General features: G+C 37.2%; 1 protein-coding gene across 6 annotated transcripts; it reads left to right on the top strand.

Annotated features, from left to right (window-relative positions):
* Nucleotides 1-370: 370 nt before the first annotated feature.
* Nucleotides 371-24,382, top strand: LOC117923920 (primase homolog protein-like). 6 transcript variants are annotated; one of them, XM_034842410.1, is made up of 14 exons: nucleotides 375-699; nucleotides 878-1,014; nucleotides 12,346-12,401; nucleotides 12,490-12,541; nucleotides 12,648-12,737; nucleotides 16,337-16,417; nucleotides 16,567-16,587; nucleotides 18,234-18,314; nucleotides 18,923-18,988; nucleotides 19,120-19,236; nucleotides 21,517-21,564; nucleotides 21,666-21,751; nucleotides 22,264-22,324; nucleotides 24,081-24,382. In XM_034842410.1, the coding sequence occupies exons 1-14, from the start codon at nucleotides 522-524 to the stop codon at nucleotides 24,168-24,170; spliced, it is 1,164 nt and encodes a 387-aa protein (XP_034698301.1). In that variant the 5' UTR covers nucleotides 375-521; the 3' UTR covers nucleotides 24,171-24,382. The 6 variants fall into 6 exon arrangements, with proteins under 6 accessions (XP_034698305.1, XP_034698304.1, XP_034698303.1 ...); XM_034842415.1 differs by having other exon boundaries at nucleotides 664-755; XM_034842411.1 differs by lacking the exon at nucleotides 16,567-16,587 and having other exon boundaries at nucleotides 376-699.
* The last annotated feature ends 140 nt before the right edge of the window (nucleotides 24,383-24,522 follow it).

The raw sequence follows: 24,522 nt of genomic DNA, 5'->3' as shown, positions 1-24,522 counted from the left end.
GACGGTATTATGAAATATGAGAATTTGTTAGAACTTTGTAAATCATCTTCCATATTGATGCAACTTCTTATCTCTCTATAAAAGGAGTGGCGCATTAATAAACTAAAATTTCAATTTCTTTCTATTGTTTTTTTCTTCGTGTAATTTTTTTTTTCTACAAAGATCGGAGGTGTTTTAGTTGCCGTGACTGTTGTATTTACTTATTATGTATTTGAAAAGATAAAAAGCTGAAAAATACAATTATTAAAAAAAATCTCAGTATGATTCCATAAGAAGTCATTCATTCAGACCAATCTTTGCTTCAGCCCACCAAGAGATGCCATGGTGCAAGTACAAGAAAAGGTAAACTTCAAAATAAATAAATAAATAAATAAAAAATCAAAGATATCTTTAGCTGCTGTGGTAGAATCTCTCAGCCCTCCCCACCGTCCAGAATTTCCACCACCACCGCTCCTCTGAGCTCTGTTACATGACACGCCTCAGCCCATATCCATTGGTGTTTGGGAGTTGAAATAAAAAGAATGCCTCAACTGCTGGCAGCACTACTGCCCTCCAAACAATGGCTCAAATCCACATTTTGGCTCCAGCATTTCCTCTCTTTCGCCTCTCCTCCCAAGCCCGTCTTTCTTTTTCAATCAACTTCTTCTGGGTTTCGATTCAACTCATATGCTGCCAACAGGAGGCTCTCCACAATCCCGGGTCCATATTTTCTTCTCTTTTCGTTTCCATTTCCAGAGCTTAATTGTGGACTCAAGGTTTTTCGGTTTTTTTTTTTTTTACTTCAAGATTTTTGGTTTCCTTTTTTCTTTCCTTCTATTTTCCCGCCAATCAAACAGACAATAACGTGGGGTTGTTTTACCTTTTTTTTTTTGTGAAGTTCGTTTGGACCAACCAGAAGATGGAAGCAGTGATTTGGACAAGTTGAGGGTGTTGAGACAGAAAATTGAGGTTTCTGGGATTACCTTGGATGATTCTTGTGTGCCAGGACGGTACCATCACTTGATTTGTCCTAAGGTACCTACTCTCTTTATTATTTTCTGTTACTTTCTATGGTTATTGCTCATCTTTTTATCAGATGAAAAATCATTATTTTTTTCTTTTATTTGTTAATTGGAAATTGCTTTAGATAGTGTTTTTTTTGTTGGAATTGTAAAGTGAGGAAGCCAATGGTGGGCGTAAGTACTTGATTATGTGGGGTTAGTCATCCGCATTTGGTATATCGCTAAGGTTATTAAATTTGGTAGAAAGCATGTTCCATTTCATGAGTTGTTGATCTATGAAATGGCTTAACCGGATTAGAGTGTCAGTTATCCCAATGGATAGAGAAAAGGGCTATCTGCACCAAGAATGGGTGATACCATTAGGGAAAAAACTAACTTGGAGAAGGGTACTTGAAGGAAAGCATGAGCTGTCTCAAAAGCAGTAGAAGGGTTATCTGCTGTGAATGAAAGCTACCAGAGAGAGAGAGACAGAATTTTGGCTATGGAAGGATGGTGAATTATTAAGATGCAATCTCACATTAGCAGTGGTTATATATTTTCGTGAACCACTAAGGATATTTGTGATTAGTAATATATGCCAATTTCTGAATGTCATTTAGTTCTTCAAACTGAAATTTGGAATTAATGACGTTATTCGGAGGATATATCCATGATCAAATAGGAGTTAGTGACTATTACAAGTTCTATAGCCAATGGTCCATGAAATGTAATTCAATTTCAGGATGACTCACTGATGAAATAAGAGTTAGTGAGCTTACAAGGTCTTGTGTTGATTGTCCATGAGATGCAATTTAGAACGATGCTTGATGAGGATAGATTCTCTAAAATGGATAATGAGTAGGAAGATACGAAGTTTAATACCGGCCATGCACTTTGCCAGTGCTCACTCTCTCAAGCTTATGCATATGCTCACAGAGAGGATAATTGGAGATAGGTTATTGTCGAATCTTAATCTATGTAGAAATAGTAGCTTCTCACCTTGATGATAATGGTGGTGGGATTTGTTCCTCAAGGCTCAAGGAGATGAGACGTGACAGGAATGAAGACACGTTTGAGACTTTTCAGAAACCTCATCGAGAGACTGCTATATCTCTAAAAATAATAATATAGGGGGAGGTCCACTAGAGAGAATTCTCAGTTTAATGCTCAATATGTTGCTACTACAGAGAACAATGTCTAAACTCTCTTGGTGCTTCATCCTCCTTTCTTGATCAGTCTAGATCCTTTGGATATGAAAACTCTTTCTTAGGAACTTAAGTCATTTACTAGGCTTATGGCTTATTTACGTTCCACTACTGCTGTTTTTCCTTAAGAGGATCACTACTTTCTCTGCTTAAAGTGTTTCATTACCTTACCCTATTGTGTCCTAGATTCTAGACTCTGGCACTTCAGATCATATGACTAGGTTGTCATCTTTCTTTCTTATCAATACTGCTTATTCAGGACCTACAGGTATACATAAAAGTTAGGTACAGATAAGGTTAGGATAGCTGATAGTTCTTTATCTCCCATTTGTACAGATGCCATGCTAATTTCTGTCATTACCCTATTAATTTGTATGTAATTCAAATTATCCTTCACTCGCATCTATCTCTCCTGCGTCAATTCCACGGGGTGTTTTAGAGGCCTTGTGTGATCTAATTGGAAGGAACCAAAGGATTCCATGCCTGAAGAAACAGAAGCTCTAGAGAACAAGGAAACTTGAGAATTTTTAATTTACATCCTGAAGGAACATATTGGTCATGAATGGGGTTCTTCGCTTTAGACTATATAGAGGCTAATGGAGATGTGGAGAAGTACATGGCCAAGTTAGTAGACAACAATTTTACTCTCAGTCGAAAACATTGATGATCAAGTGGAGTTTGCCTATTAGTGAGAATTGACTCCAGTTGTTTTTAAGCTAGTTTAGATTGGAGAGGTTACTTGTGACAATATAAGGAAGGAGGCTTAATTTTAATTTGTAAGATAGGGTGCTGTGGAAAGAGACTAAGGATGAGAATTTTTCTGTTAAATCTCTTTATAGTGCTCTTGATTCTAGAAGTGCAGTTCTGTTTCCTAAGAGCATCATTTGGAGCCCTTGTGCCCTTGTGTTCCTACTAAAGTGGGATTTTTTGCTTAGGAAGCTTCTTGGGGTAAGGTGTTAGCCTTGGAAAGAGGGGGTGGCCCTTAGCTAATAGATGCTTCCTTTGTTGTGTGAAAGAGGAGTCTATTGATCATATTCTAATTCATTGCACCAAGGTAAGGGTTTTATGGGAGTTATTGTTCGTTCTTTTTGGAGTGATGTGGATCCTTCCATATTCGGTTAGAGATATCTTGGTTGGCATGGTTCCTTTATGGGCAAGAAGCGTTGGAAGGTGTGGATGGTAGCCCCCTTATGGTTTTTTAGGCGGTTTGGAAGGAAAGAAACAAAATTTCTTTTGAAAATGAGGAGCTTTTGATTCATAGGATGAAAAATTCTTTTGTATGTAATTTTTGGTCTTGGACTAAGTCGGTTATAGATGAAGGACCTTTACATTTGATCAACTTTTTTGATTGGTTGGGTTCTAGATGAGGGTTGGTGAGATTCTTTGTATACCCTCTTTTTTTTTTTTCCTTGCCTTTTGGCCCTCTTGCATCCCCCCTTATATGCTTTGGGTCAGCCTTCAGGCGCCCTTTTCTCTCTATATATATATCATTTTTCTATGCGTTTACTTATAAAAAAACAAAAAAACAAAAGATAGGTGTCTTTGTTTGATTGATGTTAATGATATTACAATATATTTTTGCATAGTGATCTAGAAAAGGGAGCATATATGACTATGTCTCTGCATTTTGGAACACTCATCAAAAGGAAAGGTATGCAAGCTAAAGAAAACATTGCGTGAATTAGAACTTTCCTTAAGAGCATAGTTTGAGAGAGTTTCATATGTGGATCGGTTACGTTATTCTTAGGTACTTAAAGTTTGCACCTGGAAACATTGATATTTGGATAACATTGTCTCTTACATTATTCTTAGGCAAACAGATGCTTTTTCTGATACAGATTGGACAGTAGAAATTTCAAACACGTGTTCTACCTTAGGGTATTGTACTCTCATGGAAGTAATCTTACTCAGTTTACTAAATAATAGTCTCTTGTAGTGAGATTTGTGTGTAGAAGGAGAATTTAGAGCTGATGACTCATCTGGTATGTGAACTGCTTCAGTCAAAGATCTTATTGGTGAGATAGGGTTTGATAACTAGGAAATTTATGAGATTGCATAATGATTATAAAGCTTCTATTAGTATCATTTAAACTCTAGTTCAGCATGACTGGGCAAAACATAAGTTTGATAGAGATTTATAAGAAGTTCAATTTTCCTGGCCTTATCTCCTCACCCTTTATGAAAGAAAAGATTAGTTTGTGGACGTATCTCCTAAATGGGTATTTTAGAGTGCTATTTTTCAGTTTTTTGGGCAAGCTCAGTGTAAGTGGTAAACATATGCCCTTGCTTGAGGGTGAGTTGGTAAAAGTTTATATTTGTTTAAGGAAGTAGTTCTTTTTATTTATTTGCATATTACCCATTCCATATAATGCAGCCTGATAGAGTATCTCTAAATTTCCCATCACATTCTCCCACTCTCCCCTTCTCCCCTTCTCCCTCCCCCCCCCCCCCCCCCCCCCCCCCCCCCCTCTCTCTCTCTGTCACACACACACAGAGTCTATCTCTGTTGTCTTTTTCCTCTTATGGGGTTGGGGGGTTGTCACCAGACCCAGTTGGCAATCATGGAAAGAATCACTTAGTTACCTAATTATCAAATCAAAATCTGAAAGTGATTTTTAGAAATCAATTGGTTGTTTCTGATAAAAAGAACTTTTTTGTAGTGTATTGATGGAGAATATGGTGATTAGATGTAGTCGTGCTACACTTTTCAATATATCTCTTGACTCACATTAGAAAGATGAAGATATGTGGGGCTTGGCTATTTGATATCAAATTCCAATATTCTAAATAGAAATATGGCTATAGGGAGTATTACTATTTTCCATATTTTTCAGGATCTTCTAGTTGAAAAATATTGCATCTCTTGTGCTCTCTGTCAGCATCTTATATTTATAATCTTACTTTTCATTTCCGTAAATCACATCTCTAGATTTTTATAATCATGGAAGACAAGTTATGCTGGGTTACTTCTTAAAATCTGCACATAATCATGTAATATGTCACATAAATTCCTGCATAAAAGTTCTTTTACATCGGCCCTGAATCTGAAGCTCTTAACTTTGCACTTCTTGTTTTTATTATGCTGTGAAACTTTGCCTTATATTTGTAAAAGCTGTATTTGATTCTTTATACTTTAAAAAGCAAAAGCATAAGGCAGTGTATTGGGATTTTGAACCAATGCATGTGGTATAAACTTTTAAGATGCCTCATGATCTGTCTCTCTCTGTCTCTCTCTCTCTCTCACTCACTCACTCACTCACACACACTCACACGCATAGACACATACACACACATGTAAATTATATTTACTTAAAGTGGTAAGAATTGTAAGCATATTTAGATTAGTAACAGGTATACATAGTATACTTATTTGTTAAGTTGAACTGAGAAATATTTCTTTTAGTAAAAATAGAAGTCAAAATAAAGTTGCTAGTATTATTGGACTTCACTTCCAATAAATAGTGGCAAGGAAGTAATGAAAAGCCAAGTTGCATGGCACCATGGACTGAAATCCCTTAATCATCTCCTTAGAAATTCTTCAATGTCAATGGTGCTTTGAAGCAAAAGGACCTTGAGACCTCTAAATATATCAAACATAAGAATTGAAAGGTTAGAGAAAAGACTTTTATTTAGGGTTCTACCACCTTCGCTATGCCTTTTTCCTTCGACAACACTAGGTAGTCCTGAATACAACAATGGTAATTAATGAAACTAGTATTGGAGTGATTAGCAAGTGAGGGGGTAATGGAAAGTGTCTCTCTCTAGGAGGTATAAGAGAGGCCTGGTAATGGAAAGATTTGACGTGGAAAGAAAGGCTTTTCAGGTTAAGTTTGAAGGCATCAATGGGGGAATGTGGATTTCATTAACAGAGAGAAGCCAAGGTTATGCTGTTTCATTAGGCTTTGGTGAGGAGGAGATGGATTGGTTGGTGGAACATTTGAAGAAAGCTGTGGAGTTGGAGGCTTCCAGGGGTTTTACTCGGAAGATGAGGGGCAAAACGAGGACGCATTTGATGGAGATTTGCATCAATGGTAGAGGGAGATTTATGAAAATCACAGAAATTGTTGCAAAAAGAAAACCTCTAGTGCTAATTGTTCCTGAGGGTGTTAAAGGCAATGGGTGGGAAACCCTTAGGAAGGCGATTTCTAGAGTCCAAGATGTGTCTGATCAGGCTATAAGAGCCTCGAAGGAGAAAGATAATGAGTCTCAGGTGAGCAAAGGAATGTACAGAGAAGGGCGGTCCTATGCAGATGTGGTTGCAGAGGAAGGACATAGAAACCGAGCTTCGGTGCCAATTGGAAAATGGGCAAGAGCTGTAATCTGTGAGAGTAAAGGAAAAATACTTGATTGGTTTGATGTAGGGAAAGGTATTGCGAGGATGATGGGCACGAAAGGGATGGTGTCGGTAACTCCCATTTCCGAATACAAGGGATGTTTTTTTGTGGATTCTGCAAGGAGAGCTATGTGGTTTCAAGACCAAGGGAGTTTAACAGCGAGAGGAGGGGTTGTTGCGTTGAGGAGATGGTCGCCAAAAGAAAACTCGGTTGTGGGTGGAAAGTTTAGAAGGGGTTGGTTAGAACTGAGAGGCCTTCCGTTCCATTTATGGGATGAGATTCAGTTGAGGTACATTCTGCAGAAATGGGGGAGGGTAACGAAGGTGGCAAAGGAAACTTTGAAGCTCGTAGACTTGTCGAAGGCAAAGATGTGGGTGGAGATGAATCCAAATGTCGTGCTACCAGCGTTGCTAGAGGTGGAAGATGGAGCCTGGTCATTTACGGTTGCAGTTTCCGTCATCGGAGAAGCTGAAGAAGACGCTCTTCTCAGGCCAGAGTCAAATCGCAGCAAGGACGAAGTTACGTCAGCGGAAGGTTGCGTCTACCAGAGGCCAAAGAACGTTGAAGGGCTACGAGCTACTGCTAGGGATAATGAGTACCACAGATGGAGGCCTCGTCAGCGCTTTCGTGCTCAGTCTTCAGCTTCAAATGCAGCTACTAAAGTGGAGAAAGGAAGGGGGAAGAACTGTTTGGGCCCAACGGCGGGAAGTGTTGACGGGCCAACAAATCCAGAAGCCATTTTTAAAGGCCGCTTGGCTAGGGCCCATTTTGAGGAGAAGAACATTGGGCCTTTTGCGGGTGCGGGTCCAGTCCACGAAACTGAAGCAGGGTCTTCTAACGATGGCCCAGCAACGCCTTCGTCTTCAAAGCTTCAGCGATCAGGAACCTCTGCAAAGGAGGTGTTGCCGAAAACACATTCTCATGAGTCAGCAAAGCTAGAAGGCAAATCAGTTACCGCAAGACGCAAGGCGAGGAGTTGGCCGCCGAGCCTAAAGGTGTCGTCTTTTGACCCAAGGAGCAACCTAGATGGGGATGACGCACCGGAAGCAAATCGAGGCTTTATTTGGGGTAGATCAGTATTCAAGAAGGGCGCCCTTTCTCCTGTTTCAGAAAAATCCCGACACTTCACCGGGGGGACAGAGGGAGACGAAGGGATCTCGCCTTGCAACTGGGTAAAAAAGGTTCGTCCTCCTTCCTTAGCTTTCTCTGAGAAGGGTCTTCCTTTGGCTGGGGCTTTTAATCCAAATTTTCTTTCCGAATCCTTTGTTTCTTCGGTTCTTCCTTCTCGATGTCAGGCTTTTTCTCCGATTCCTTTGGAATCAAGCCCTGTCTCTCAGCGTAGTCCCTTTCCGAAATTTGCTGTTGTTGAACCCAGTCGTCATGTTGGCGTGTCCCGTTCTGAAGGAGTGGAGTTTCCTCTAGAAACCTCTAACCGAAATTCTGAAGACTGTCCTTTATCTAAGGATGCTCTAAGTAGCCCAGAGAAGCTTTGTGTCTCAGGGAAGGCTCCGTCCCCAAACCCAGAACCTCCCATTCTCCCTTTGGAAGGTTTTCAGGTTGAGGGACTCACGCCTGGAAATATGGTCAAGGTTCAGTCGGTTTTGGAGAGTTTGAGGATCAGAATAGTCAGAGAAAATGGAAAAGATGCGGAAGAAGAAAACCAGAGTATTTCTCTTGCGGACAAGGTTTATTCCAGAAGAAAAAGGAGAAATGCTTCTGGAAACCGAGGAGAGGATTAGGTTTGGATGCTGGTTGTACTGGGTTATTTTTGGTTTATATGAAGATTTTAAGCTGGAATACGAGAGGATTAGGATCTAAGAAGAAAAGGAGGACTGTCAGAAGGTTTTTAAGTACTCACAATCCAGATATTGTGATGCTTCAGGAAACAAAGAGGGAAACTTGGGACAGGAGGTTTATGAGCAGTGTTTGGAAAGGCAAGAGTTTGGAGTGGGCTGCTCTTCCAGCCTGTGGGGCCTCAGGGGGAATTGTGATTTTGTGGGATTCTAGTAAGTTTGAGTGTACAGAGAAGGTGTTAGGATCCTTTTCTGTAACTGTGAAGTTTAACTCTGGTGAGGAAGGACCTTTTTGGTTAACTTCAGTGTATGGCCCGATTAATCCGTTGTGGAGGAAGGACTTTTGGTTGGAGCTTCAAGACCTATATGGTCTAACATCCCCAAGGTGGTGTATAGGAGGGGATTTTAATGTTATTAGGAGGATATCTGAGAAATTGGGTGGGACTAGATTAACTTTCAACATGAGGTGTTTTGATGAGTTTATAAGGGAGAGTGGCTTGCTTGACCCTCCTCTAAGGAATGCGGCTTTTACATGGTCAAATATGCAAGTTGATCCTATTTGTAAGAGATTGGATAGGTTCTTGTTTTCTTCTGAGTGGGATACCTTTTTCTCTCAAAGTTTTCAAGAGACGCTTCCTAGATGGACCTCTGACCATAGCCCTATTTGTTTGGAAACAAATCCTTTAAAGTGGGGTCCGACTCCTTTTAGGTTTGAGAATATGTGGTTGCTCCATCCAGAGTTTAAGGAGAAGTTTAGAGTTTGGTGGCAAGAATGTACGGGTGAAGGGTGGGAAGGTCACAAGTTTATGAGGAAATTAAAGTTCGTTAAGTCAAAGTTGAAAGAGTGGAATATAATGGCCTTTGGTGATTTAAAAGAGAGAAAAAAGCTCATTCTGACGGACTTAGGTAGAATTGATCTAATTGAACAAGAAGGGAATTTGAATCTTGATCTGGTGTTAGAAAGGACCTTAAGAAGAAGGGAGTTAGAGGATGTGTTATTAAAGGAAGAGGTTCAATGGAGACAAAAATCTAGAGTTAAGTGGATTAAAGAAGGGGATTGTAACTCTAAATTCTTTCATAGAGTGGCCACAGGAAGGAGAAGTAGGAAGTTCATTAAGTCTCTGATTTCTGAGAGGGGGAGACTTTGAACAACATTGAGGTTATTTCTGAGGAGATTGTTAATTTCTTTGGGAATCTTTATTCCAAACCGGTAGGTGAGTCTTGGAGGATTGAAGGAATAGACTGGGTCCCTATTTCTAGAGAGTGTGGAGTTTGGCTGGATAGGCCTTTTACTGAAGAGGAGGTTCGCATGGCAGTTTTCCAATTAAATAAGGAAAAGGCCCCTGGTCCTGATGGTTTTACTATTGCAGTTTATCAAGAGTGTTGGGATGTGATAAAAGAGGATCTTATGAGGGTGTTTATTGAGTTCCACACCAATGGGGTAATAAACCAAAGTACAAATGCGACCTTCATTGCTTTGGTGCCTAAGAGAAGTCAAACTTTTAAAATCTCAGATTATAGACCGATTAGCTTGGTTACAAGTTTGTATAAGATAATTGCTAAGGTCTTATCAGGGCGTTTACGCAAAGTTCTTCATGAGACAATATCTGGTTCTCAAGGAGCCTTTGTTGAAGGGAGACACATTCTAGATGCTGTGTTGATAGCCAATGAAGTGGTGGATGAGAAAAGAAGGTCAGGGGAGGAAGGAATTGTTTTCAAAATCGATTTTGAGAAGGCCTATGATCATGTGGATTGGGGCTTCTTAGATCATGTGCTTCAAAGGAAGGGGTTCAGCCAGAAATGGAGATCATGGATAAGGGGCTGTTTGTCTTCTTCTAGTTTTGCAATCCTAGTTAATGGGAATGCAAAGGGTTGGGTTAAGGCTTCTAGAGGTTTGAGACAAGGAGACCCTCTCTCTCCTTTCCTTTTTACTTTAGTGGCAGATGTTCTAAGTAGATTGTTGTTTAGAGCAGAGGAAACTGGGATTACTGAGGGTTTTTCTGTGGGGAGGGATAGGACAAGAGTGTCTTTGTTACAGTTTGCAGATGACACTATCTTTTTCTCTAAAGCCTCTTTGGATCATCTTCAAAACCTCAAGATTATCCTTTTGGTTTTCGGGCAGGTTTCTGGTTTAAAAATCAATTTAGAGAAAAGCACCATGGTTGGTATTAACACTAGGCAGGAGCTATTGTCTTGTCTGGCTTCGGTTTTTGATTGCAAAGTGTCTGAGTGGCCTTTATCTTATTTAGGTCTTCCTTTGGGAGGGAACCCAAAGACAATAGGCTTTTGGGACCCAGTGGTTGAGAGAATTTCGAGAAGGTTGGATGGTTGGAAAAAGGCCTATTTGTCTTTGGGAGGGAGGATTACTTTAATTCAGTCGTGTTTGTCTCACATCCCTAGTTACTTCCTCTCCCTATTTAAAATCCCAGCTTCAATTGATTCAAAGATTGAGAAGATGCAAAGGAATTTTCTGTGGTCTGGGGCAGGGGAAGGGAAGAAAGATCATCTTGTCAGATGGGAGGTTGTTAGCAGACCAAAGGAGTTGGGAGGTTTGGGTTTTGGGAAGATTTCTTTGAGAAATATTGCTCTCTTAGGGAAATGGCTTTGGAGGTTCCCTAGAGAAAGGAGTGGTCTTTGGCATAAGGTTATAGTGAGTATATATGGGACACATCCTAATGGATGGGACGCCAACATGGTGGTTAGATGGTCACACAGATGTCCTTGGAAGGCTATTGTTCAAGTTTTCCAGGAATTTTCCCCTTTTGTTCGTCTAGTGGTGGGCAATGGGGAGAGAATTCGCTTTTGGGAAGATCTTTGGTGGGATAACCAATCTTTGTGCTCGCAATTTGCTGATCTTTATAGAGTTATTTCTGTGAAAAACCTCACTGTTTCAAATGTCCTTGGCAATTCCTTTCCATTGGCTTGGAATTTAAATTTTCGCCGCAATCTTACCGACTCAGAAATTGATCTCCTTCAGAGATTAATGTCCTCCCTTAGTTCAGTGCGTTTCTCTCCTTCTTTGGCTGATTATAGAGCGTGGTCTTTGTCTTCATCAGGCCTGTTTTCAGTGAAATCTTTTTTCTTGGCCTTGTCAAAAGTCTCTAATCCTATTTTGTTCCTTCCGGCCAAGTTTTTGTGGAGTTCAAAAGTCCCTTCAAAGGTTAAGGCCCTTGCTTGGTTAGTAGCTCATGGGAAGGTGAACACCAATGACAAGTTGCAGTTGAGAAGACCTTACAAGTCCCTCTGTCCTCATTGGTGCATTCTTTGCAAAGGAAATGGGGAGACGATTGATCACCTTTTTCTTCATTGTCCTATTACCATTGGACTCTGGAACAAGCTGTTCAAGCTAGTTGGGCTGGTTTGGGTCCCTCCAAGGAGCTTTGTGGACATGTTGGTTATTGCTTTTAAAGGCTTGGGGAACTCCTTAAGAGGCAAGACTCTTTGGCAAGTTGCTTGCCTCACTTTGGTTTGGATAGTGTGGCAAGAGCGAAACAATAGGATTTTTGAGGATAAGGGGAGATCGGAAGAGACGTTATGGGATTTGATTTTGTTCTATTCCTCTCTTTGGGCTTCTTGTTCTATAGCTTTTAGAGGAGTTCCTTTAAATGTGTTACAACTCAACTGGAGTGAGGTTTGCGCTTCAAAAGTTTGAGTTTGGGGGTTTCTCTTTGTTTTTAGCTATTGTTGGGGGTTTTTATGTTGTTCAGATTGTGTAGGAAGGACCTCTCATCCTTCTTGTGGTTTCTTTTGTTTCTTTTTTCTTTCTTTCTCATGTATCTTTCCTTCTATTAATATATTTCTCTTCGTTTCTGATCAAAAAAAAAAAAAAAGGTTAGAGAAAAAGTGATAAAGTAATGATATAACTTATGATTTTGTTTCTATGTGCTGTTTTTGTTTGATGTATGAAGCATATGTCACTAGACACACTCCATTTATTTATACATGGTTCTCCATGTTCCTTGTGATATCTTAGCCTTTTTTTTTTTTCAAATGTAAAATTTGTTATTAAATCTTTAACATTCATGGAACACAGTGTAATGGTGGGCAGTTAATGGAGAGGAGCTTATCTCTTCATATAACCCAAGACAGGTAGGCTACTTCTTCTGTTCACTTTATTTGTTCATGTATACTATTCCCATGGTCTTGGTCATATCTATTGTTTCATTGAGTGTTGTAGGAATTTTGCAATGTGGAGATGTTTTCGCAGCACATGTGGATGGGCAGGCCGGGTACTGTTATTTTGATTTTTTATTTTTAATTCCTTTTTCCTGTTAGAGTTTGTAAAAAAATGGAAATTAGAGTTCTTTGGCCAAGTTACAACTACATTGGTTGCAGGTCTTGCTAGAGAGTAGTGCAGCATACAGTGAAGTCACCAATAATTGGATGACGGTGGACAGCCTAGGGTTAGAACCTTTGGGTGACAAGGTATTGAATTTGACTTCATTTCAACTCCATATTGTGTAAGCTTCTTTCTTTTGTGAATTATATTAGAGATCTTTGCTGGGCTACCTTCTGTTTCTTGCAAATTTTCCTCTTTTCTTCTTCTTCTTCTTCTTCTTCTTTTCATAGGCACATTCTTTTTCTTATATTTTCTGGGCTTTCATTGATGATTTGTGGAAAATACTGCAAACTTTATTCTTGAGAATTGGTTTGTGGTGAATGGTAGGATGGTGTTTTTAGGGACAGGCGATTGCATTGGTGCTAAACCCAGTTAAAATTTGAAAGTTCCTAGTATTAGTGTGGAAAATGCTCATATATGTGCAGGCGCATCCCATGCTTCCAAGACATCAAGTAACACTAAAATATGATTGATATATGCCATAAAGTGAAAATGTTTCATCTAATTTTGAACAGTCTGCATGCAAAACAATATTGTTGTGTAGGATTATCTGGGAAGGAGATTAAAGATCATTCCGACAGAGGTCATCATTAACAAGAAAATCTGCCTAGGATGTTGCCTTTTTATCTGGAGAACTAGTCATGATGGTTTCTTGACTAGATCATGTCTAGGGATGATTGTTTCACTTGTCACTCCAAATATGGGGACTGATGGTATGATTTCTGAGGCACATCCGCCAAGTCACCATGTAATGATAGCATGTGTACAGAATGTTTTATCAACCATGTAATCTTTTGTCTCTCCACTGTTCCAGACCTAGAGTGCCATCCTCTTTTAATTTGCTACCCATAAAAAATGACTTATGCCTAAAGCAACCTTATCTTGCTATGCATTCAGGCATCTCATTGTAGTAATAGCTCAATAAAGGGGAGAGGAAATGCAAACACATATCCTACAACCCACTACACTACCTTCCTGAGCTGAGATGCCTTGCTTGAGCCTTTCCCTTTTCATCCTCTTCTTCAAAACCTGAACAAAAAGGGGCCAGCTTTAATGGTAACATATTGTGAAACAAACTATATAGGTCTGGATAACAGTTTATGGGATATTTTGTGTAAAAATCTAAGACATATATATCAAAATAAGTAGGCCTTAAAATGTATTGATGCATGGCGAAAGAAGTGTTTATTTGCCTTGGATTTAAAGATTTAAAAGAGGAGCAAGGGAACTTTCTCATGGCGAATTGGAAGGCCCTTGTACTGGTAGGCTTCAAAACCTTTGAGATGGGGTGAGTTCTGAGGGGACAAGTAGAGTGTAGGATTTTGGAGTAGGGTAAGGGTTAAGGGCTTGGAATGGTTGGTGGAATTCCTAGATTGTTGCTGTAGCTGAAGAAGCGAGAATACATTCTTTCTAAAGGTTCAGGGAAAGGATCCATGGCTTTGGAAGGAAATGGAAAAGAATGCTACAGGTATCCACCCATTGCTTTTAACCTGTTAAGAGAATGCTAAGAGATGCCCTTTTGTTTTCCCTAAGGTCTTTAGTTGTTAGGCAGAGGGACCTCAATGGTTATAGTTTTGGACATGGTTAATCCAACTGGATACCCTGGAGCAAAGCTGGGTATTTTTTCATTTGTTTAAGTTGAGGCTTTTGCCTTGTTCTTCCTCAAAGCTTGCACTTCGCTTCATTTAGGCAAAACGCCTCAAGATTGCCTTTAGCCTTTTAAAACATTGGATGCAAGTGTGAAAGTATCTTTCATACCATTCCCAGATGAAGAGGACTGTAGATCAATGCATTGAAGACGAGCTTAAACGTTGCTGAGAGATGGTAATTTCTCACTAGCAAGTATACTATGTTTGACATTAACATATTCAGAATCAACCTAAAACTAGAAAGAAATTTAGCAACCTAAAACTCTTCCCTTTGCCTTCTTTCAACCTCAATATCAGTAGACAATGGTTGATATACATTCAATTCCTCCCACATCCCTTTGAGGGATGCTTAGTGCTCACTCAGTGGTTTTCCATTTTACTTTGGCCCAAAAATATTGCCATACAATTGATAGATTCTCGAAATATTTTTTTCTTAAGAGAATATGCCTCCTTAACTGCATCCTATATTTGCTTTCCAGTTTCTTAAAACATGAAATTAACACTAGCATAGGGTTCCATACTGTTCTACAACCATGTTACTATCATGAAGTCATCTTGTTGCCACTCATCAAGACTTCTAGATTCTTGAGGAGGATCTTCCATGAAATGTTTTAGTTTTCCCTTTGCCCCAGTATGCATCCTCATGGCTTTAGCCTATAATAAATAATTATGCCCATATGGTTTTATTGAAGTAATCTGAATCCTAACACTATCTCCAGATTTATTTATTTATTTTTGATAGGTAATCAGAATCAAATTACAATAAATAATGTCAAAAAAGGCGTTCCACAATACACAGGACTTATACAAAGAAACACCTCAAAGCAACACAAATACAAAGAGAAACATCAACAACAACCCCCTTAGCCCGAACCCAAACACTCCACAAAGTCAACAAAGGATAAAGGACTAGGAACTAAGTGTAGCTTGCACCAAGCCCAAAGATTACAAGCAAAGGAGGATTTCAACCCTTGAATTGACCGTCCCTCATCATCAAACGTCCTACTATTTCTTTCTTTCCAAACAGTCCAAAAAAGGCATAAAGGAGTAGCTGGTGCCTTTTTTCTTTTCTTTCTCACGAAAGAACCATGCCATCCTAACAAAGCCTCTCTAACGAATGAGGGGAGCACCCATGACACACCTAAAAGGGTGAACAAAAGATGCCATAAAACTCTTGTTCTAGCACAGTGAAGTGGAATGTGATCCACAAATTCTTCCTCTTTAAGGCAAAGGAAGCATCTATTTGCCAAATACCACCCTCCACGGACTCTTCCTCTTTAAAGCATCTATCTCCAGATTTATGACCACTACTAGAAGCCTTACTTGTACTTAAAATAGGGACTATTGCACTTAAAATTGAAACAAAGGGTTGTTAGGATATCTTTAGCACCGACGCATACTTGCACTATACTTCTATCATAAAATACAACCAATCACATAGGTACTAGTATTGAAGATCACTATAGCAAAGCATGGTAGCAAATCATTGGAACAGGTTCTATGGTAAATCAATGTAGCGTGACAGTATAACGCAACATTGTAACATTTTTTCATTTTTATTTAGGGTCAAATTTAACTTAAGCTTATAGGATTTGAGCCCACAATGCATATCATGCGCTCTAACACCCTCCCTCATGTGTTGCCCCATATCCACACATGGAGAGACACATAGGCCCACAGGTAAGCAACCACAATCAACCTTTTTTGGGCTTAATAATTGGGGATACAAATATGCGATAGTGAGTTTCAAATACATGACCTCCCACCAAACGAGGCTCTAATACCATGTTGAGTGAAAGAAAGAAAATAGTATCTTATTCCTCAAGGAAAGAGCATAGAGCATATATACAGACATTTACAAAATAAAACAAAATTACTAAACTACTCCTTGCCAAATAACTCTTTAATATCTCCCTGTTTTCTTTCCCTCTGATTTTCCTTCTAATTTTCTAGGAACTAAACATAATCTTAATGTTTGACCAGTCACATTTAGTTACATTGATAAATTACTAGTTTATTTCCTGTCTCTGTTTCAGCTGATTGCATATTTTGGTGAGCGGATGATATCAGAGAAAACTCTGTATAGAAATGCTGTTATGCAGTTATCTGGTAACCAGGTACAGTTGTATCATATTAGTTGTAGCAGATTCTTGTACATAACCTTTATTCTTGATTTGTGATCTTGACGTTTGGAATCGACTGTATGCTGGATACAAACTTGTGAATGCTATGATGGTCAGGACTAACTGATTTAGAGCTCTTGTAGAGTGGGCAACTGATAATCATGGTAAACACATTTTACTTAGTACCAAATAAATATACTAGTATCCATCATTTTTTGTTTTCTTAGAAAAGATTATCATTCAATGAACTTTTATGCATTCACTGTATGTTTTTTGGCAACATTTTGAGCACCTAGCTGTTGAGGCCTAGCTTAAGTGACAAAGGATTGGGATGAGGATATGGGAGGTTTCAAGTTCAATTCCCAAAAGGGGAAAAAAAAAAAGAAAAAGAAAAAGAAAAAGAAAAATAGGTGTCTATGAACAAAATTTAAGCACATGTGTGTGGAAAACTGATCATTGAGGCCTGAAAACATCTTATATTCCTAATAAATTATCAATTTGAAAAGAAAGAAAAAAAATCCCTAGGAAGAGAATTTTATATTGTTATGTTCAAACAAATCACAATGCAATGCCTCTAAAACAAGGGACTATAAGTCCATTTTTCTAGAGCAGGATCTTTTGCTTCTAATATTTCTAAAGTAGAAAACATTATGGTAACTCAGACTTGGCAGAAATACCAGTAATGCTACTAAAGTTCAGGCATAATTATGGACAAAAATATTTCTAATGTAAAATATATTCCTAATCATAGATTTACTTCTGTTGCTTGTCCTGACTACTTTAGAACAATTGGATTTTATCAGTTGCCCCATTGTCTAACATAATGACCTCCAAAAAACTAAAGTTTGCAGTAGTTATGAATAAGAATGCTGATGCCTGTTTGATCTGAGATTTTTCCTACACAACATCTTTCCTCTACAATTCCCATGGTGAATGGACACAGGCTGGGATGCCTTTGTGATGTATACTTTTTGGTTATAGCCCCTTGCTTTTGGTTTCATCAATTGATTAAGAGTTTTCCCAAAATCCATTCATTCATATTTTGAGTTTGTTCACTGCTACACGACAGCTTTCCTCTTTAATCCCTGGCAACAACTTTCCTCTTTAATCCCAATGTGGATTGACAGGCATCCAATTTCTCATAAAATTCTTCATTTTCTGGTTTCATCAATTGATTAAGATTTTTTTTTTTTTTAAGATTCATTCATTCGTCATTTTTGTTTGCTCCCCACTATGTGACAAAATTCCTCTAATCTCATTGGTGACAACTTTCCTCTAGTCTCACTGGGGATTGACAAGTGTTTGAATTATTTGTACATGAGTTTTTTTTTCCTTTTTCAAAATCTATTCATTCATCATTTTAGTCTGCTATAGCAACAACTGCCCTCTTTAATCCCATTCGGGACTGGTAGTTGTTCAAATTACTTATATCCTGGTAGTTCTCATTCGTCTAAAGATTTTCAGTTTCACTTAAAATTCAAGATTAATTGGCTTCAACGTCTATACATCCTGATGGTGTGTTTGTGTGTTTGAATTACTTTTGAAATTCAAGATTAATTGGCCTTCCACATCTATACATCCTGATAATTCTTATTCCTATGAAGATTTCCATCTTTACATCCTCATAAAGATATATAACTTCTATTATTGACTATAGAGGATTGGGAAGGGAGCCCATCTTCATAGGACAATGTTACTGCATTCCTAACATCTAAACTCATCAAGTAAATAATTTATCTTAATTACTTCGCTTAAACAGTGTGCATGGAATCTTTATCATCTCTAACTAATAATAAAATATTATTTGCAGAGTGTCATTGCTTTTACCTATAGACAAAATGGACTTCTTGTCGGTTGTAAGTATCGAAGCATGGGCAAAAGGTTTTGGCAGGTACTTGTGCAAAGCTTTACATCAGTGTTCCAAATTGCATTATATAACAGATAAAATGGTGTGTGATAACATCTAAATTATCCAGCAGTAGAATTTTTTTGATGGCCATCAAACACCAAGTTCACAATTAGGTTCCATTTGGTGCTACTTTTCTAGTGTCTGAAAGTACAGGGCTGACTGTTAAAAGTACTTTAACCGTATGCTTGCTTATACACTAAAGCATTTTAAAGCAGCAGAGTTGGAGTTGTGTGTGAAATGGGCCTTAAGATATTTTGTATGCTCTATACCCTCATGATTTTGAAGATTAAATTAAGTGCTGACTTAATGCCAACTTGTATCTTTGAAGGGTTCATATCCCCTTATAACTACGTTGTTGGTTCTGTTTTATTCACTATAATATTGCCAAATTGGAGGAGCACTGCCATATTCTTTGTGAATGAGTGAATTTTGGTTTTAGTTTTAGTTTTATAGTTTTATTTATTTATTTATTTATTTATTTATTATTATTATTATTATTATTATTTGAAGTTATGGATTCTTGTCCATAGAAATTTATTCATGCTTTCTAATCTGAATTCTCTTTGATTTTTTCTGCTATTAATGTACAGGAGAAGGGTACAGAAAAGATATTATATGGACTTGATGATATACAGGAAGCAAATGAAATCATCATTGTAAAATACCGCCACCATTGTTAGGCGGCTTTCTAGTTGTTACTGAAATCTCTCTCTCTCTCTCTCTCTCTCTCTCTCTCTCTCTCTCTCTCTCTCTTTTCTTTAATTAATTATTTTGATAATGATTATAGGTTGAAGGTGAGTTAGATAAACTTTCGGTTGAGGAAGCTGGCTTCTGTAATTGTGTAAGTGTTCCTGGTGGTGCACCACAAAAGGTTTCTGCTAAAGAATTGCCATCTTTAGACAAGGTTTGATGCTAAGAATTTTTTTTGAACTTGTCTTTATTGGTTGATGCTCAAAATATTCTTTCCTGTTATGCATTTTTTTAAGCTCTTGTTGGAAGATTGCAGCAGATGATTGATTATGTTGATTACACGAATAATTTCATGTTTGTATCTGATATTTGTTGAATGCAGATATTATTGGTGATATATGGGATCATATCAAATATATGCTATATGTGCATATATAATTTTCAATAAGTTGCATATTTTCAGATGTGGCAGGTTCAAGGGCTATTAATTTAAAAAAAATTAAAACTTTTTCTAAAGTAATAAAATGCAAGTCATTATGTTTAAAATATTTAAATGGGGTTTTGATTACTTGAAGTCCCTTGGTTCTCATGAGTTAAAGTTGTAGAGAGAGAGAGGGTGAGATCAATTATCATTGAATTTTAGATAAATTAAACGAAAATTATGTTTGAAAAATGTTAGTAAATAATGTATTATTTTTTTGAAAAATATCAGTTACTAATTATATAGAAAATATGTATTATTTTTCTCATTGTTATTGCCATCTTTTGTGTGTGTGTGTGTGTAGTTCCTTCTTCCTTTCCAAGAAATTTTGTGGAAGGCTATGTTCAGAATCCTGCCAAATGCATTTCCTCTTTCCCCTTTTTTTTTTTTTTTTTTTTCTGGAAACAGAGAATACTTCTCCCTGTTACCAAACGAGTCCTTGCTTAACAACTGTTGGTATTTTACCATTATTGTTATCCACAAACAATGCTACTTTGCAAGGAGGGTTTCTATCTTAATTGTTTCATCAGGAGCTATTTAATAACCCAAAGATGCATAAATTGATCTGACAGTGAGCATGCCTCATCTTTTCAGGTGTAGCTAACAACCACCATCCTTCATTTACATTGAAAAACCATTAGAAACTACCCTAGTAATTAATTTATGTGGCTTACAGACTAATCCAGTGGTCTTATTGAAGTGAATTTATTCTTCCCTTTAAATTCATTTCTTTTCCATCTTTCTTGTCCTTATCTTGTACAGGTCCTGGCTGCCTTGTATCTTGCAAGGTGGTTTTCAACAGGATAAGATGTATTTATTTGTGGCCTCTAAAGGAATTCATGGAATTCTTTCTGTAATGTTGATCCTTTTCCCTATTTCTTGTATATAACCACAATTGAAGTTCTTTTGATGCAGTCCTAGCAGTTGACAAAAATGAAATAGTAAGCTTGGACAAGTCAACCAGTAATACAATGAAGATGATGCTACTAATGTTGTATTGGAAGTTGATATATTATTACCACATTATTTAATTTAGAGATCTCAAAATAGCATTTGAAGTAGACACAGGATCTGGTCCACCTGAATGGTTATTTTGGAAATTCTTTCTATAAAGCTAAATTCACTTTACTCATTGACCCATAGTTTCCAACATCCTGGCATTTAATGATTTAACCTGTTTCTAGAAGTGTTTTATACATGAAGTCCCTCCTACTTTGTTCAATGTTGTAAATATCAGTGTCATTCCTGGTATCAGCATTTCTTGATTATGAAAGATGATATGTTGTGGTTGAGAAATAATGTATAAAAGATAAAAGTGATAGGGTATTTTAAATGGTTAAAACATGTTTACAGCAATGAAATAATTGAAGACGTAGTATTTTCTGCCATGATAATTTCATACACTACTTCATGGAATTCATGTACCATACTATCTTCGTTGTGTCATTAATTTAGATTTCTCCTTCACTCGAAGCAAGTTTCTTTAGAAAACTATTCATGCCACCAATTTACTTGATGTTTGAAGTTGAAGATATTGCCATAGAAGATTGAATTTTTTGTTTTGTCAAGAAATCTGTTTTTTGCTTTACTTTTTGGGGGTTACTGAATGATGTCTTATTATAAACTGACCATTATATATCATTGCTGTTCATGGAGTACTGTGACACACCAGAGATCCTCGTCCAATACTTAAAACAATAACTATATTTTATAGTGATATATTAATCACACTTATAATAAATAAAATATGCATTCTTCGGAAAAGAAATATAAAATACCAAAGCTCATGAATTGACTTTTCTATGACTAATATAATGTAGGAAGCTTAATAAGGCAGTACTTCCTGTCTGGTCTGGGTTGTAGTTGCCAAACTCACCATTTATTTGAAAACCTAACCATTCTTTATTCCATCTTTGTCTTTTTAGGTTATTTTCTGTTATCAATATTAGAGTAGCCTTTCTTACAAAACTAATCTTTTTTTTTTTTTGTGTGTGTGTGTGTGTATGAAGCTAGGACACTGCATATCACTATCTATGGAACTGCAAAGAATACTTGGACAAGGTAGGTAAACTCAATTCAAGACTTTCAATCAGAACTTGTACGGACAAGATGGGGCTTTGAGGTTTTCTTTCAACTAACTATACATGTATAAACCCTGTTAGGCATCTCGCATTATCCTTGCTACTGATGGTGATAGTCCTGGCCAAGCATTGGCTGAAGAGCTCGCTCGCCGCCTAGGAAAAGAAAGGTTGTTATAAATAAGCTAATCCTGATTTTTTATTTGAGAACACATAAGCCACTCCTGGGAAAACAGAGATAAGTACTTTATCCTTTGAAAATAGGGTTTACAACTCGAGCTTGCAAATGATGATTGGGACCCAAAATTTGGTACCCACCTAAGATGTGTTTGTGGTAAATTCTGGTGATTATGGTATCAAATTATTGAATTCAGCTCTAGCTTTAAATGCTGGAATTTTTTTATAGCTCAGAAGATGAGTCATAAAATTAGATAGTTTAAAATGGTATGATCATTTACATGTTTGAATGGAGATGATATGATAAGTGGTGCCTTATACCTTTTGCATCTTTGTAAGATTCCTGTCTTTGTTACGGGGTTTAAAGGACGCTTGTTTGTTATATGAGATTTAAAAACAAAATGTTTTCCTTTTTCATTTTATGCCTGAATTTTAGTGGGGACAAAAATCAATTTGATGCCTGAATTCTTTATCTATTTGTTGCTCTTGCTTTTTTGGCTACTAGATGTTGGAGAGTAAGTTGGCCAAAGAAAGAAGACTCAAGTTGTTTCAAAGACGCAAATGAGGTTTGTCACTTTTCGTACTCTCTTTTGGTCTTCTAAAAACTTCCAAGTTTTGGTACATTTTACAATTGAAATGCATCATTTATTGCCAAGAAATATCTACAACACAAGTATCGTAATATCAATAGCAAATAGTATAAGTTTTCTTCAAAAAATAGCTACATTGAGAACCAAAACACAAGTATCTTAATGTCAATAGCAAATATTATTGTGATACTCCTTTTATGAATTTTTTAGACTATAATTGAAGAAGGTTTGATTTCAAACAAGTAAAATATAGAAAGGAAAAAGTTGTGGGTAAAAAGTATTCATGTGGTTTTAGTGATTGTATTATATATGGTACATTCACAAGTTATCTTCTGCAGGCAAATATGATTTTGATTACAGAATACTGCTACAACCTTTTAAGTGTCTACCACATCTGGCTTGACACCTAATACCAAAAATTCTGAAAACATTACAAATTAAATTGAGAACATTTCCCATTTTGATATGTTTGTGTTTGCTATTGTTTGGAACTAGAAAAACTAAGTATAGCCATAAGCATTCATTGTAAAAATTTTTGCTATCATTAATGTCTAAAATGCTAACAATGAAGCTAAATTATGAAAGCACTTACAATGAACTAAGACACATTAAGAGATTCATTTAGATAAAAATTTGTATGAGCATTTGTAAATTAAAGCATACATAAAAGCAGATCATGCATTATCTAAGTATAATGAAATTAACAGTTGAGACAAAGAGCAAAGGCATTCCGAGATGCTACCTACCAATTTTATTAGTGAACAAATCATTGTTGCTTCAGCATCCGGCAATAAATTTGATTTAAAAATGATAGATCTCTGTGACAGAATAGATCAGGCAACTTGGACAACCTTCAAAAAAAGGGTGCCAGTACTGAAACCAACACTGGTGGGTAGGTGGAGTATACCTTGGGGCGTGAGGTGACTCCCTCTAAAGAACTTGGAAAATAGCCCTGTAATATCAGGAAGTCCACCCTATACTGTTCCAAATGTAATAACTAAGCCAAAGCAACCAACATAGTCCTGTTGAAAATTATAAGTTGCATGGTTCATGATGTTCTAGGTGTTACACAGCACTCACCTCATTCTATGTACTTATTGCACATCTAATCATGGACCAACTCGATGCATTCATGTCTTTCCTATGCGCACAGGACAAGGACTGTCCTACTTGTTGAAATCTTTGATCTCTTGTCCAAAGAGAGACATTAAATGCTTTCCTGGGAAAGATTCAAGTTCACTTTTAGTGTCGAACTTTTGTGTGAACACAAGAGGTATTTTACTAAAAATTCTCCTTTTGTTCACTGAGAGATTGAGAAATCTTAGAATAATAGGAACAGCAGTCTTCTCTCAGATTGCTTGTGGAGTGAACTTCACCATATGGATTGTAGACTCAGATCACTGCAACAGCTGGACTTGTATTGATGGTAGTTGGAGAATTAGTGAAAATAGCTGGTTGAGATTTGTGGAGTTGAAGTGAGTATTCAAAACATTACTTGTATTAGTCATTACTTGATCTGTTCTCTGTCCTAAGGTTCTTTCAGGAAAAGAAAAACATTCCATATCCCTTGGGTCTTACTGTCTTAGTTTAATTTCATCAAAATAACTGTAAATAATTTTAAGAAATATGTATATCTCACACCCTATGAATATGACCTTATATGTTTGCTTTCAACAACCAGAGAATTGTTTTTCGAATGATAACTGAGCCAATGTTTATTTTATCTACACAGGTTCTCAAGAATTTGGGAGCAGACGCTCTGCGAGAAGTTATTGAAAATGCAGAGTTATATGAGGTAAATAGCTCGATACAAGAGATATGAGGCATACACACTTTCTTGTATTTTTGGATGAAAAGCAGTTCTTGATGGTGTTGGCATAGGAAAAGGCTGTAAAACAGCTTACCGTACAGTAGAGTCATGGTCATCATATTGACCATTGATTCAAAATGTATATTTTTTCCAGACTCCTATTCAACTTCAACTTCAAAGAATGCAGTAGTTCTTATGTGCATGAGATTCCTTTTCTCTAGTTATAGAGAGTTCATAAATTCTTAATTACTTATCTTGATTTGCATGCACAAAAAAGAGTAGTAATCTTGGTCCATTTTGGAATATGGAAATGTAAATCCAGAAAGATTTCAGCATTTTCTGAAATGGAGGAAAGTGGGTTGAT

Source organism: Vitis riparia, chromosome 10 (genome assembly GCF_004353265.1).
Source record: "Vitis riparia cultivar Riparia Gloire de Montpellier isolate 1030 chromosome 10, EGFV_Vit.rip_1.0, whole genome shotgun sequence".
NCBI lineage: Eukaryota > Viridiplantae > Streptophyta > Magnoliopsida > Vitales > Vitaceae > Vitis > Vitis riparia.
The sequence above is the reverse complement of the archived record's forward strand: the minus strand, read 5'-3'. Positions and strand labels throughout refer to the sequence as shown.